This window comes from Charadrius vociferus, unplaced genomic scaffold, assembly GCF_000708025.1.
Source record: "Charadrius vociferus isolate BGI_N301 unplaced genomic scaffold, ASM70802v2 scaffold257, whole genome shotgun sequence".
NCBI classification, from domain to species: domain Eukaryota; kingdom Metazoa; phylum Chordata; class Aves; order Charadriiformes; family Charadriidae; genus Charadrius; species Charadrius vociferus.
Genome location: NW_009649473.1, coordinates 445,529 through 461,840, shown reverse-complemented (window position 1 = coordinate 461,840; position 16,312 = coordinate 445,529). Strand labels below are relative to the sequence as shown.

At 41.5% G+C, this 16,312-nt stretch overlaps 1 protein-coding gene across 1 annotated transcript in view; it reads left to right on the top strand.

The window, feature by feature from the left end:
• The first annotated feature begins 323 nt into the window (after positions 1–323).
• Positions 324–16,312, top strand: part of KBTBD12 (kelch repeat and BTB (POZ) domain containing 12) — a 29,845-nt gene continuing 13,856 nt past the window's right edge. Inside the window, exons 1-3 of the mRNA XM_009889850.1 lie at positions 324–1,393; positions 2,344–2,614; positions 5,949–6,099. Coding sequence (XP_009888152.1) covers positions 324–1,393; positions 2,344–2,614; positions 5,949–6,099 — 1,492 coding nt within the window. The remainder of the gene's footprint in view (positions 1,394–2,343; positions 2,615–5,948; positions 6,100–16,312) is intronic.

Here is a 16,312-nt window from a genome sequence, read left to right as displayed (position 1 = left end):
AAGTCTGTAATTTTCTTTAATCACAAAACTTGGGGGGGTGGGTGGGTATTGGATATTGATGATCATTTGAAGGGTTGATTTTTATTTTATTTTGTCTTGGAGATCTTGAGCCTGAGACCTCACCATAATTTTACATACTTTTTATGCATTACTGATTTATATCACACCCTATAGAATTACTATCTTTAGCTATTAACAGCAATATTCATTTGCCCAATATTTTGTCCTTATTGGACAATATTACGCTTCTACCTCTAGAAATATTTCTGATGAAGACCTTGAATTCTGAGGAGATTTAAAACCAGGAAGTTTGGAGATCAACCATGGATCACAAGGCTGAGGAGAAAAGAAAGCAGCGCCATAGCTGGACTTTATTCGAACAAGTAAAGAGAATGAAAGAATCAACAGAGATAATTGATATTGTCCTCGTTGCAGAAGGTGAGAAATTCCCCTGCCATAAGGTGGTGCTGGCTGCCTTCAGTCCCTATTTCAAAGCCATGTTTACCTGTGGCTTGGTTGAATGCACGCAAAGAGAAGTGGTACTGTACGACATCTCCGCAGAGAGCGTGTCTGTAATACTCAATTACATGTACAGTGCAGATTTACACCTCACTAATCAGAATGTGCAGACTGTTGCGCTTGCTGCGTATTTCATGCAGATGGAAGATGTTTTCAGTATGTGTCAGAAGTACATGATGGACCATATGGATGCTTCCAACTGTGTGGGCATCTACTACTTTGCAAACCACATTGGGGCAGAAGATTTGTCTGATCAAGCGAGGAAATACTTATATCAGCATTTTGCTGAGGTGAGCTTACAGGAAGAAATATTAGAGATTGAATTCCAGCAGCTATTGACTCTCATAAAATCAGATGATCTGAATATTTCCAGGGAGGAGAGCATTCTGGACCTTGTCATTAGATGGGTCAAGCACAGCAGGAAGTCACGTGCAGAGCACCTTATTGAGCTCCTGAAGCAAGTGAGGCTGGTACTTGTCAGCCCTTCCTTCCTTGTGGAAGCCCGGAAAAGGAACACAATGATCCTGTGCAATGCAGAATGCAATGATATGTTTGAGGAAGCACTGAAAACCATCAGGCTATCCAGCCACCCTCCTCTCAGCCTGCGATACGGCATGGAGACTACTGATCTCTTACTCTGCATCGGCAACAATTCTCTCGGCATTAGGTCAAGACATGGCAGCTATGCAGATGCCAGTTTTTGTTACGCTCCTGCGACACAGAAGACTTACTTCATTTCCTCTCCAAAGTATGGAGAGGGGTTGGGATGTGTTTGCACTGGTGTCGTCACCGAGAATAATGACATTATTGTGGCAGGAGAGGCAAGCGCTGTCAAAATGTCTAGACAAAAGACCAGGAACATCGAAATTTATAGGTGTGTACCCTCTGTCATAAAATCCCTAATTACTTAAAAATTTTAAGTCCAAATAATGTTTCTGGGAACCAAAAAAAAAAAAAAAGACCATTAGACAAAGTGTTCTTTACTTGAAAGTTTTCCCAGAGATTTCAATTACTCTAATCAATTTGTCACAATTTGTCTTCATAACACTGAATTATATACATATAACCAAATCTTGATGCCTTTTCTCTTGAAAGAAGGAGGATTTACTCTAGTGGCATCTCTGTGTAAATGAGCTTGATTAGATCTTGCATCAATGTATGTGGATTTTATATTATCCTTACTCAAATCGCAATGTTTTCCTAGGATACTCTTTTCTAGGTCATTAACAGGGGGAAATGAGTCAAGCGAATGACCCAAGGACTCCAGTAAGACACAGAAAACACTTCTCTGTTGATGATAGTACTTCAGAGATTAAAGGATAATGATTGATAGCTTTAAACCCTCATTCTGGTTGTACTCATGTCTTTTTCAGATGCGCCCATTTTAAAGAAAAATAGACACTTTCTGGATTAAGGATAAAATTGAAAAATGGGGACAGCATTTTCAAATACAGATGCCTAAATTTAAGGAAGTAAATCCACACTGGGGCAGGTGAAGTGGCCTTATTTTCAGCAGTGTTGAGCGCTTCGTCTTCCCATTAACTTCAGTGGAAACTGACTGAGCAGCATGTGCAGAAATAAGGGCCTTCTTACCTCAATTAGGGTCAAATATCTTTGAAAGGATGCCTAGGATTCCTCGTATTAAAAATGCTCAATCTTGCAAACATTGGGCTCAATTTTATAACCTCTCTGTGAAGGAGAAAGCTCCTCTTGTCATTGTGCCATTGTCTGAATAAACGTTGACGATGGAGGGGGTAACGTTTCAAGACAAGGTGATGGGACCTCAGTGAACTGGGGCATTTACAACTTTGGATTTTCCTGCAGATACCACCAGCGAGGAAACCAGTTTTGGCACAGCCTGTGCAGCACTCAGCTCCGTGAACTCTATGCACTGGGCACTATCCATAACGATCTCTATGTAATAGGAGGGCAAATGAAAGTGAAAAATCAGTATCTGGTCACAAACTGTGTGGAGAAGTATTCCATGGAGCAGGGCACCTGGAGAAGCACGGCGCCTCTTCCAGTGCCATTAGCCTGCCATGTGGTGGTGACGGTGAAGAATAAGCTCTACGTGCTGGGTGGCTGGACCCCACAGGTTAAGAAATGTGCCAGTTGTTTTGTTTTGTTTGTTTACTAACAAGCAAAGCTATGCTCAGTTTGTATGATGTGTAAATTTGTGGTGCTTCTTGCATAGGAAAAGCACATCAGTGATAACAGGTGAATAAATTGCGCACATTCCTCTGATTAAGCACCTTTCATGGGAAAACCAAACAGGCTGAAGAGGAATAATATCCATCTTTTGCCATCCTCAGTGTAAATACCAACTTTAGGAAGGGCAGCTGTTTCATAGAGATGTGCACAGTGAGCAAGAGTTTAAAATACATCTCCTGTGTCAACATGGGTTCCATTTTAAAATAGCTACTGGGTTAAACACCTTATTTTTGGAGAAAAAAAAACAAAACCAAACAAAAAAAAACCCCCAAAACCAAAACAAACCAAACACCAACACCTTGAAATAACTAGGATGATATTTAGTACTTATTTCACACTCACATTATCCGGACAAGATGTGAAAAATGGATTAACTTCATCTTTTCACAGAAAGGCTTATATACCTTATATTTCCTTATATACCATATTTATTTTCCTAGGTATCAGTAAATAATGGTATTTAAATCATACAGGGGCCCTAAACTGAGCCCTGTCTTCAAAAAGTGTGTACACAGGTAAATTTCGGGGACAGATTATCTGAAATTTAAAGTTCACCTCGATTTCTCAGGAAACCTTCTTGCTTAACTAAAGTTAACGAATTTGATTTTCATTATCTGATATTTTAAATGAAAAGTCAAAGCATTCTCTGGAAGAGAGATTCCTTTAATCAATCCATTTATTTGTTTCAGTTGCATTGTTTGACCATGTAAAGTTTTAATGGGAAATTTCAGCAGGGCCACAGGTACCATATTCAGCAGTACAGGGAATATACAGAACTATGCTACAAGGAAGATGGATGTCAGGACCAGTGCTCGTTCTCTCCAGCTACTCCCAGTGTGAAAGATCTTTTTTAAGAGTGTAACCCATTCTTATTTACTGCTTGGTGCAGTTTAACTTTGAACAGCCAAGATAAAGCCCCACATTCACTTGGCGATAAAGTAGAGCATCTGTAATCCTTATTGCCGACAGCAATCTGCTCACGCTGTCATCACATCTCATTGGTTTGTGTTCTCTTGAAATAAATTACTGTTAAAAGTATTTAAAGGTGAGATGCATTCAGCAAACAAGATTTCCACATCTTTGGATATTTTGAGTGCAGGAGTCCCCAAAGGAGACAACATAAAGATCAGAGAGTATTCCTGATACTCAACTGAGCCAGGATACCTCGCTATTTAGAGAATTAAAGTATGAAAACACTTAATGTAGAAACGATCTGTCTGCGAAAAAACTTGAACTGAAAGATATGTTATGTCACAAAGATGGATGTTGAAGTCAAACAACCAGCTTTGTCTGTCTTAATAGTTCTCCAGAACAGATTGTAAGGGGAAAAGTGGCTTAGAAGCACAAGTCGGGAATATTGAGCAAAGAACGGTTTTTAAAAAAATACAGGCACCTGTAAAACACCTGAAGTGGATACCTGCCGACCAGTACTACCAGTAACAATACATGGAAGTCTGAGTTTGTATATAAACAGGCTTGAGATGAGCAGATTAACAGTAATTGATTAGAAACTGTAGCTTTGTAAGATTAGAGTGTACCTGAATGGATCAGAAGAAATTAGCTAAAGCTCTCAAAAAAGCACTTTAAGACCAGCACTGCGGAGTGCTGAATTCTTCTGGTACCGTATGGCCCCCACACTCACCTGTCAGATGCAGTGATTGCCTACGTGGGGCTGCCACAGCCACACTGGGAAAGCAAAGTAGTTCGTCGAGCCAGGAGTTGTCCCTATGCCCAACCAGCACTGAACGTTCTGTCAATCCTGGACAAATACTAACGACGTGGCATTGATAGAGTGCTGTAAATGAATGTGTCCGTTACGGGACAGAGATAAATACATGTTCCCTTCCTACTCAGGCTTTGCAATTGAAACAAGACAAAGTCAAGCCAGGACATAAAATGACAGCTTAGGAGGGCAAGGGCATTGCTCCAGCTCAGCGTTGGTCCAGCCTCACTGATGCCAGCAGATGGTTAAAAACCCAAGCGACTCCAGCCTTGGTAACTGGGGTCTCTTAAAATGGAAGAAAGCCTTTGATGAGGCTGAGAGGAAGGTTTCAGACCCTTGAGACAGAGACAAGGGCTGCTGGATGTTATGTTTTCTGTACATAAAGAGCACAGGGTGCGCTCTGAGGTGAATGTTAGCACAAAAATGAGGTAGGATGTGAATTTGCAGTATGTCAAATGGTGCCTGCTCCTAAGTACGTGCTTACTCTGTGTTGAAAATACACAGCTTACCCTTCTTTAGATGAATAAATTAGTGTTTCACACCACTGAGAAAGAGCGTGCCCTGCAGCACTTTCAGGGAGTAACCAAGGGGCTATATATCTACTTTCTAATTTGCCTCCTAATATCTTGTCCGTGACATTAGCGTTGGAAAGGTCTTTTGGGAAAGAAAAAATACAAAGCAAAGCAAGAACACATGTAACACCATCACAAGTAAGCAAAGTAGTTCTCTCCTTCTCACTCTCTCTACGTGAGACCTTTCATCCTGAAATATTTCAGGATCCTTCCCCCACAGCCTACTGCTTACATTCAAGGGTGTCATACCCAGAAAACATAATCTGAGTTCCCTGCATCATATGAGACAGGCAGAGAAAGGGGAAGAAGATTAGAGAGAACAAGAGGAGCAGGAGTGAGTATAAAAAGAGTATTATGGCAGCAAGGGTTAGGAGCTTATTATGAAAACTGTTGAAGGCAAAGTTACAGCAGTTGAACAACATTACTCAGGTTAGGCTGACTAAATCAACGTGCAAAGGACTTGAGAATGTTGTGTATATATACAGGCCTGAGAAAGGCCAGCAAAATACCTCACTGAGACTCACGGTATGGGCTGAGTAACAGCGGGAATAGATTTCAACCTTTAGCAGGAAGGAAAAAAGTCAGATGGACTGGTTTTCCCTCTATTATAGTTAGGACTTTACAGCAGCCTTGTGAAAGAGGTACATTCTGCTAGAACCAGGCCCATGAATGTATTGTTATTACCCAAATCCTTAGCTTTATTGCTGCAGAATACAGCCCTCATTCATCTGCCTTCTGCAGCGTTGTCCCAGCCACAAGTCATGGGTGCTGTTAAACCCCAGTGAGTATGAATCACTTTGCAGCTATAATTGATGTGTTTATGTTATTTATCTGCTCAACTGTCTGCTGTGATTAATTGCATGCAGGCGTGTGCAGAGGGCTCCAAATGTTGTATTATTATATGGCTGTCATATTTCATACAGATGGATCTGCCTGACGATGAGCCGGATCGATTAAGTAACAGAACGTTTCGGTACGACCCAGGCCAAGACAAATGGACAGAAGGCGCGCCAATGAAGTACTCCAAATACCGCTTCAGCACAGCCGTAGTCAACAGCGAGATTTATGTCTTGGGTAAGAGGAAACAGATTTTTAACAGATAGCACCATGACTTTTTCTTCTTTCCAGCAATTTGCCTCTGCAAAGTGAAATATATCACCCTTCGCTATGCACCATAGGACAAAGTATGTTGGACTAAATGGATAGTATTTTTCTGGAGTCGTTTTTTCCCATCATTTCTTCCTTCCTGTAGATTAAATTAAGTGAATGTTTAGTGTTGTGGATTAACGTAACAAAGACATGTTGCGTTTTAAACTACTTTTCTTTGGAGTATCAGTGTGTGCTATAGATAATACTGAATTTTAAAAGGTGGGTAGAGAAGCTGTGTTAGCACCATTTCACAGGTGAGCAGGGAAAAGCTAAGGAATGGTCCCAGCACCGTGAAGGAATGGCATAGGGAAAAAGAGAATTTGAATCTCCCAGTCAAAACCAACATCATTTGTGGATTCTGATAAAATACAGTGAAATATTTTCTTCCGCCCACCTCAACACAGTGCATTTTTTTGAAAATCTAAATCTTCAATTTTGTAATTTTTTGGTTGAATCTTTAATTTTTTGTTTCAAAACAGTATTTTGACCAAAGTCCTAAGACTTGCATGAAGGAGTTAAAAAATCTCCTCCCCCAAAATCCTTTGTTCCAAAATGATCCTCAAGTTCTACACCTCATCCATAACACTGCGCTTTTCCCGTTCTCATGCCCCATCCCATCCTCTGTCCAAGCCAACAGAAAGAACACCGCCTGTTTCTGAACACTAGCAAACACCTCAGAAGGTAGCAAGCAAGGGGGTTTTCTGAAGAAAAAATAATGATGTAAGGCAGGGAAAGGCAGATGGAGAAGAAAGGCCTTGGGACATTGGGAATGATACGGGAAAAAAGTTGAAGGGGCATATTGGAAGGAGAATAGGAGCCAGAAAGGTGACCAAATGAAGTAGAGAAGGATTAGAGATAGGTCTATAACTGGAAAGTACTTGAAGAAGTGGTAGAAAAAAAATCATACAGTCAATTAATCCACAGGTGGGCTGTGGGTTATTCATGCCCTTCCATGCTCCCAGGGTCCCGTGGGCAGCATCAGACATGAAGAAGGCAGCAATCGTATCAGTACCTCAGGACCTTTCAATCCCTTCTGTTTCAAACTACTCCGGCTTACAAGCTTATCAAAGTGAACACAATAAATACGGTCTTATCAACTTAATACACCTCCTGTATAAGGGGTGTTCTGGTTTTGTCTGGGTTGTTACATACCATGGATAAAGGAGAGTTTGTTCCTGGCATGTAATACAGAAAGCATTTGCAGGCGGTGTATCTAAGAAAGGTGTCTTTGAAGTAGAAAAGGAAAATGGCTTTAACACTGCATTTGTCTCCTTTTAGAGAAACTTCTTTCTCTTAAGTAGCTTGAAATAGGCCCACGGTCACAATCAGGAGAAAGGGTGAAAGAAGCCTGTATGGAAAAGAGGGTTTTGCAAACAGAAAATCGTTTCATTATTGTCAAAGGTTAGTGACAGAGAACATCAGTATGCAGCTAAATAACGAGAGTGTTGGCTGCCCAGGTTCAAAGATGCTTCAAAAAGGTGGAAACTCCATCCTTTGTAAAAGGTTAAATATATATAATTATGTATACTGACACTGATGCTGTAATGGGGCAGCAGAAGCAGCCATAATAGTTGGGAAGAGAAAGGCTGTATTCATGCGTTTCAGTAAGAAGTGCTCTGAGATCAAGACCACGAATGCAGTGATGACACGAGAGAGTCAGGGAGGAAAAAAAAGGAGCTGCCTTGGGATGCATGTGATAAAACAAATTGACAGTCTTCTTCACAGCAAGCCTGGCACTGAGACAAGGAAAAGGAGTGGCTAATAAGGAAAACTGCATCCATTTTCTTCCCTCAAAATCTCACAAAGCAAGAAGCGTATCTGAGTGATTACAGTAATGAAATGTACAGATTGAACACAAAGCACAGTATTAAATCTGAAAAGCGCCTGCTTAAATGGCACTGAGGAAAGTTCATGGTCTCACAGACCTTCACAAGCATTTTGCTAATGCAGAAAAATAAAAAGTATTGTTTTATTATGTATAGCTGCCAGTGCTGCAGTATTCAGGGAGCTGAGCATTGACTTGAATTCTTTCTTACATGCTAGCCAGTACCAATAACTTTTTTTGTGAGAAACAATTGGCTCGGCACATAGGCCAGAATAGGTTCTTGTTCCCTCTCCATCACTTTGTTGGTTCACACACCTTCCCATGAGCTGTCCTTATTTGACCAGTCCTAAGGGAACCAACGCACTTATTCCTGAGATTAACAATTTGCTGCACTGGTCCCTTCACTCTTCCCACTAAATGTAACTAAATATATGTACAGGCGGTGTTTGGTCTCAGTTTTGGCGCTGTACATCTTGGGTGATTTCACTGTAATGAACAAACTTGTTTGAGATTTATACCAAAGGTAACTAAGCTCACATGCTGCTCTGGGGAGCAGATTTCCAAGAAAGATTGTGCTATTTTTACCATTGTGTTTCTGAGCCTTTCTCTGTTCTGATGCTCCGTCCGCTCAAGGTGTAACTGCAAAAAGTGCCAACACAAACGAGTTACCCTCAGGTAGCATGAATATCGATTGCAGGGAAGTCATTCTGACCTAGGACTGGGCTGTTTTCACAAACGCCCAGTTGTCTATATTCACAAACCTTGGGAGGACTTTATCGTCCATAAATCTGTAAAATTTGGTTGAAACTGGCCAACAGGCGCAAAAGCTATGAGAGGCAGACAAAATAATGTAAACGCAGATACAGAACACACACGTAGTGAGGGTAATTGCATAAGTCTTGTTTCCTTAGGAAATCAAATAATATTAGAACTAATTTTTTAATTGAAAGAGAAACCTGACACTAAGCCAAAAATGATTTGTCAACAAATTCTACCTTTGAATATGCTGGTTTAAATCCAGCTTTAACAGTATGGGTGGAAACAAAGATTTATCCGTTAAAATTGAGAAGACAGTGTGGTTGGTAAATGTTAACCGTCACGATCTGAAAACTCTATGGAAAAGATTAAAGCATTTTCCAAGACCTCTCAAAATGATGAAGCAATTTTCAAACAAATTCTGTTTGGAAACAGTGATACAGTTACTGACGTTGGCATCTTACTCTGCTAATATCACACATGGCCCCATCTCCAGCTGTAAACTCACACTCGCCAACTGTAATTAAAACCTCACACAGAAAAGCTACATTCCATGGTTTACTCGTGGTGACAAGTTCTTGTTACCTTGTGAGTTCTCAGGCTGTTGGGCTGTGAGGTGGGTACCGTTTTCCTTTGGAAACAATTGCAATGGTAACCCCGGCCGGGTGAACCGGCAATTCATGGCATTGAAAGGAAGACAGCGAAAGCGTTCTTAATCTGTCTGATGTGGTACTTGATCATGCAGATGACATTCAGGAGAGAACGGGAATGGAAGGAACGGAGGTTGATGCTGACAGACCAAAGAATAGCAACTGTCATGAGGATGGTAAAACCATTGCAAGCTATTCAAAGCTGTGGATCCCTCGGACATCACCCTGCTTCATAGGGAATGTTGGGCATGGTGGGAGTCGAGAAAGATGCTGTCAAGGGCGGTTTGTGTGAAAAGACACATTCTGAAGAGGATCACAGCTCATAGGTTGTCCTCACGTCATGACCTTAGAGACATCTATGCTTGGGCATAATGACTGAGCTTTTGTGCTACAGATGAGAGAGAGACCTCCATGGAGTCTCTACCATTGCCACTTATACCCCTCCTCACTCCAAATGGGGGTTCCCCGTGGTGAAGCGTGTACGCACAGAACTTGAACATCTAACAGGTTCCCATGCAGCCCCACTCATGGGACACTCAGCGAAGGAGCAATTCAGAAGCGTGCTCGACAGCATTGCTTGGATTCCCACAGGCATCACCCGCTTTTCATATCATATTTGTTCCTTATGTGGTGTACTCTCTCCATGGGCTGCCTACAGTCTGCGCCCATCTAAAAGATCCACTGAGGGCAGAGGAAGGAGAAGGAGGGAGGCAAGGTGGAAGCAGGTAAATGCAAGATATCTTCTGTATGCCACAAGGACCAAGCCCAGCTTCCCAGAAATAAAAACAGGAAATAAAGAAATATAGAGCTTTAGCTGGATACATAAAGTAGTGTTGCAGAGATGAGACTTCTTTCAAGCAGCGCTTGTCAACAAAGTCCTTAAACAAAGTAAGTTTGTCAGCTCTTTCAGGCAGGATCTCTGTCTTCCTGTGCAGTTCATACAGGTGTCCGCACATCCAGGATTAAGTGGGACTCTAGAGCATAAATGAAAAATCGCTGCACTAAAAGTTGATAATCTCTAATATCTCTGATGTATGGATGCAATTTCTAACATAAATATGAAGCAAAAAGCATAGATGGAGCATTAGCTTTGAATAAGATGCTGTAGCAGACTCTTTGATATACAAGTCTAATTTTTGCTCTCATCCACATAGGTGTAAATCTGCAGTAAGCAGCCTGCCGGTCTCAGTTGTGTTTTGTTCAGACTCATTTTGTTCTAACCCAGCTCAGAATCTGACGCTTAGCCTTTGAAGTGTTAATTTCTGAAAAGTCCTATTGGCACAGAACAGAGAGTACACAGTCACTGTCCAAAAACTCTTCCCAGCCTAATTGCCAGCTCCAGTGTGTAAAACCCTAATGACTTAAATGGAATTATTCTAGAGTCACACTGATGGAAGGAAAATGAGAAATAGATTAGAGTTTTTGGTCTGAGTAATAGCGTTGTTCAGGAACCTGTACCATGTGTCTTAATCAGCAATCCTACAATATAATTGTCGGTTTGTTGTGTAATGTTCCTAGAGAATCCTATGCTATTTATACAGTGTACATAATCCTCATAAGTAAATGAACAGCATTTCCTGAGGCTCAAAATCCTTTCTCCTATTCATCCCATTTGACCGGTCTTAGCTCTTTCTCTCCATATTTTCCCAGGAACATAACTATATTCGTTGGAAAGCCCAAGAAAGAGCAGTATTGTGTTCTTAATGACAGAGGCAATTGAGACACTTTTGGAAGAAAACCAGATGGGAAGGCTCTATTTAAGGTCATGCATTTTAATCTCTTGCTTAAAAAAATACCCTTTCCAGCTAAGTCTCTGAAAACTCATTACAGCCAATGGACAAATTAGGAAAATTTATCCAAATGAATCCATTTGAATGCAATATTCATTAGCTTATGTTAAAACACATGCAGTAGAACTACTGTCTCTGAAATACAGGTCACTGGTAAAAAATGTTGTATCACCATGACAGCTTTAACCATGTGTTGCTTTTATGTTATATAACTCCTGCTTTATAAATAAGAACATATAGAAGGACTTAAACGAGAAATCCTATTAGGGAAGATTTAGGAACTAAAGAATTTTTTGTTTATCCTCCTTAGCCTGGCATCCCACCCCTTACAACTTGTTTTTTTTCCCCTGAGTTCTTGCTGAGAGCTCCTTTTAAAAGTTTTAAGCAGTTAAATGAGGTTCAATTAAATACTGAATGTCTTGATCATAAAATACTTATTTGAATATGTACTTTGGGGTCTCTCTGGAAAGGGAAGTGTGTGTAGGAGGGGCTGGAAGGAGACATTTTAGCTTTCATGCTTGAGTATTAACTGTGTATTTGAATAACACCTTCTTCTAAAATAAACACGTCTATTTATAAATATGCTTTGGACTTCTGACAAGTAGCAGCTTACGGGCCTGATTCTGCTCTGTTGTACCTGTGCAATAGGCTCCGGCGTGCCTGTGTGCAGGGAGGAACAAAAAAGGCAAACATTCGGTCTGATAGATGAGACCAGAGATGCTTTCTACGCACTTAAGGATTATCAAAGGAAAGGAGAATAAGGCATTACAGGAGAAAAGAAGGAGCTGGAACCGAAGTGTTGACCGTGTTTAGGAAGGCAATCATCTGTTTTTCCAGCCCTGCTTCTAATCAATCTTTTGCCCTCATGTCTTCTACAGCTTCCTCTGTGTTAGTAAAGAATGACAGTGCTTCTCGGTTTCATCTTTGGAAGTGCCTGCCAGGGCTGGCTTTATCGCTCCCTCATTTCTCTGAGAAACCAGCTATGCAGCCCTGCTTTGCAGAGAGTGAGAGAGCAACACAAGTGCTGAGACTCTCAGCTTGAGTGCTGTTAGAGAGAAATGAAGGGAAATGTTACATAAGAGATTAGCGCTATTAAATCCATTGTGCATTCCAGAGATCAATTTAATAGTGAATTATTTTACGGGAGAGAAAGCTTAGATTTCACTTGCTTGTTGGAGAATTACTCCCTTTTTTTTCCCCCGCTCATTTCCTAGGTTTCTTTGATAAAAATTCAAAGAGGCACTAGTAAGAATACATGTTGCTCGGTATTGTGATCTGAGGACTTAATTGTATGATAAAGAATTACAGTGTCAGTGCCTTGAGGGCACTAATGGGTCTTGATCATCCTGACCAGCATCACCTGGGGCCTCCACCCACACCCTCTGCCCATAGGTCCAGGACCATCATTTAAACCCAGGCCTGGGGGCTCAGCCTGTTCTTGTAACCTTGCCTTTGCCTGACAACTGCTGGTGGGACCTTCTGCAACTGCCTGCCTCTGGTTCTGCAGAGCTACACCTTGATGGTGAGCTTCGGTCGCCTTCCCTTTGGAAGCAGGTCTGCTCTTGTTGCTCACTGATATACTGTCCTGGCCGAGAGACTGTAGTTCACATCTAATTTCAGGTGTCTGTTACTGGGGCAACCAAATTTAATGGTATGAAGTCTGATTTCAGAGGTCACCACCTTGTAGGTGTCATTTTTGTCAGCCATCCTGTCTGTGCAATGAGCATTCTAGGCTTGGATCTGGGTGGTTATCTTGGTGGGAAAAAATTGTCCATGTTGGACCCAGCTGCCTGGCAGATTTAGCTGCATAAGGGGTCAGTGTGGATGAGGCTTGGAAGTGCAATTGCTCTGCACCAGTGCCTGCTTTTACAAGTACCAGTGGCATGGGTAAAGTCACCAGGTACATGTAGGTAGGAATGTTCCCTTTCTCTTGAAACTCAACTACGTGTCAGTCTCACTTCTATAGGTATATATAGATATACCTATGCACTTATTTCCTTTGTAGCTGCTGAACTAATTATTACTAGTGACTCTCTACCACTTCATCACCGTTACAGACATTCCCCTCAAGTGCTGGAAGGGTTTTCTGTTATTGGAACTGATGTGACTCAAATTGCATTCAGTCTTCTCAGATAAGCATGGGGTAAGGGGGAGGCAGCTGACCACAGCCAAAGCAATATGCTTCGCCTTCAGCCACCTACGAGCAGTGCACGGGTATGGCAAGGCACAGAACTGTATCTCATTGAAATTCTGAAGACGTGCTAATCGCATCACCTACCCTGCTTTGCCTTCTTGCATCAAAGGCTTGTCTTCTCTCTCCTGATTTCTTAATAAATATCATGTATTTTATTTATATATTTATCTCACTAATGGAGCTTCATGTTAAATTTAAAGTCCATTAGAACCACAGATTACAGAGTGTCCTTGAAAGTATGTTTGATTGCAGAATCATCCAAGCGTGATATGGAAAGCTCTCAAGCATTAATGGGTTTGGGAACACAAAGGTGGCTTTACTGGCTTTTTTTAGTCCTTCAGTGGCATCTGAAATATCTCCTAGGGAAAGGCATAATGTTAAAAGCATAATGTGTTGAAAGGGTGTATTTGTAAGGGGACGGGGGAAGACTGAGTTCTGGGATTAAATCCTCTTGTGTGGTGAATGTGAAAATGACAGAAATGCTCAAAACTCCCAGTGAGAAACCCGTGTTCCCCTGCACAACGGACATATAATTGGGCTTTATGCAGAGAACTAAGCCAAGTGGTATTGAATTCGCCTGCTCTGTTTGTGAGGAGACAGGTGAGCGTGGCTTCATGAAGGTCCCTCCCCAGCATCCACTCCAGCCCAGGCGTGGATCTAGCAGTCGCTGCCCTTTGCACGCCTGGCGGGACTCCCGGGAGCCTGCGACCGCAGCGGGCGTGTTTTAATGACCCCATCTATAGTTCCGGGTGGTTTAAGGTACGATCGTACAGATCCATGTGCTGCTGGCGGGTCACTTGGCACAAAAATCTCCCCCAAATGACCTACAACCCTCTGCCCTCTTTACCGCACTCCGCCTTACCCTCTTAAAGGTTACCCCATCTTATGTAGAGGCTCCTGCAGGAGCGCAGCATCAACTCAGTTGTTCAGCTGCGCGATCCGCAGAACATGAAATAGAGACAATCTTCGTGGTCTTAACTGTAATTCCTCATGTCTCCACTTGCACTCCTAATGGTTTCATAAATCTGAATGAAGAGGGCAGTGGGACAGGATGATCTGGAGTCGTGAGTGGCGGAGCACAAAGCAGCCTGAATTGTCTGACACAGCAAGTTTCTCCTTTTTTTTTCTGCCAACTTCAAGCCTTGCATGGTACATACATTGTAGATGATGGATAGCCTGGTTAATGTGAGATGCCTCCACTCAGCTGCAGACGTGAATTGATTTAAATTTGAGATTTATCTCTTTTTTTTTTTTTTTTTTTTTTTTTTTTCCTGATTTTTGTATTCAGTTCTTTGGGAAGAGGCTTAAGACGTCAGTCTCCACAGAGGGGGAAAAAAAGTATTGTCTCACAGGAGTATTTCTGAACTACTGCATCTGGGAACACAGCAAAGCAGTGCTGGTGGAGTCTAATATCCTCAGATTCCTTTGCTAGCAATATTTCAGTATTAGCCTTGCTTTAGAAGAGGAGATTGAAATTCTTGATTTCTTGTTTTTCAGAGCACTAATTTTCTAAGCTTGAAAATGAAACTTTACTCCCCCCTGATTTTTTTCTTCCTTACTTTCTATTTGCTGAGAACTTAGCTTTGCCCTTGTTGCAAATTGAACATGAAATTGGCTTTATCTGAAATTGTTGTGGAGGGAGTAAATAAAATGGAGGTATTTTGTACCTTCAGGACTGTCTCTGATAATGACAGGATTAGAGGACGTTAAATTTAAGTTGCTTAAACTATCCAATGAAGGTTTCATAAACGTTTGGAAATATGTGGTAGCTCTTAAGCTTTTGAAAAGATGCTCCAATAGGTCATGAAAAATTAGTTTTCTAATAACTACACAGGGAAAAATGTTTGGTGGCAGATCACTGGCAGCTGAATGTCTTTATTAACTGGTAATGGTTGTGATTTTTTTGCTAAAAGTCACTGACTGTGCTGTGTCAGTGTTGTACCTGATTACTTCTGTTCTTTCTGAAGTTACCATGCCCCACAGTTACTCAATTTAGAAAATAACAATAAAAATGCATTAAGAAAACAGCAATTATGCTTCTAGAAGAGTTCTGGGGCATTTTGTCCACTGCCCTCCCTTGAAATACTGAGGCAATCAGCAAAGCTATTTTTGTTTGACTCTGACACGCCGCGTGCATTCCCGAACTGGTACCCTTCATTCCTCTGATTGAACAAGATGCTGTTTCATTCTTCCCATGAGGACTTTTCCTTTGGGTGAGTGCATATTTTTCACTGGTGTACAGTAACACCTGGGCTAATTTTAAAACAGCTGGCTAGATAACCAGCAGCAGTCTGTCTGGCACCACAAAGCTGTCTTTTGAACAGATCAAATTAGTCTGTGGGGACCTTAATATTATTGGTGCCCAGTTAAAACTGCCTTGAGTATCTCTTTCTGCTCTCTGTAGACTGTACGTACCCTGGTAGCAAATTGTCTTGCGTGCTGTATGCTGTGATTCTACTGGAGGATGCTGCAGAATCAGAAAGACTATGTGATAAGCAATCGATTAAATAGCCTCATCAGCTAAAAAATTTGATTAGCCCTTAAAACTTTTCTTGATAACTTTAGGGGAATAGTGTCCTGTCCTTAGAGCGGCACCTCTCTTAAGCCATCAAGGATTAGTGGAGAATGGTGATGCATACAACTCCCTCTTTGGCATGGAAATGATTAGCAAAGCTCCATGACCACAATTACTCCCTACCTCAGCTCTCCTAGGTGAATCAAGCCTCAGAGGAGCCCATCAGAGCAAATGCTGCTTAATTGGGGGCATTAAGCTAGTAATGAAAGCATTTGGATACTAGCCTTGTTTATGCACACATGAAGGGACCCTAATACAAACTGCTAGGACCTTCCTGATAGGTTTGCATGCATTTGCTATGCATGGAAAAGGAGTTGAAAACCAAACCCAAATTCAAATATTGAACTG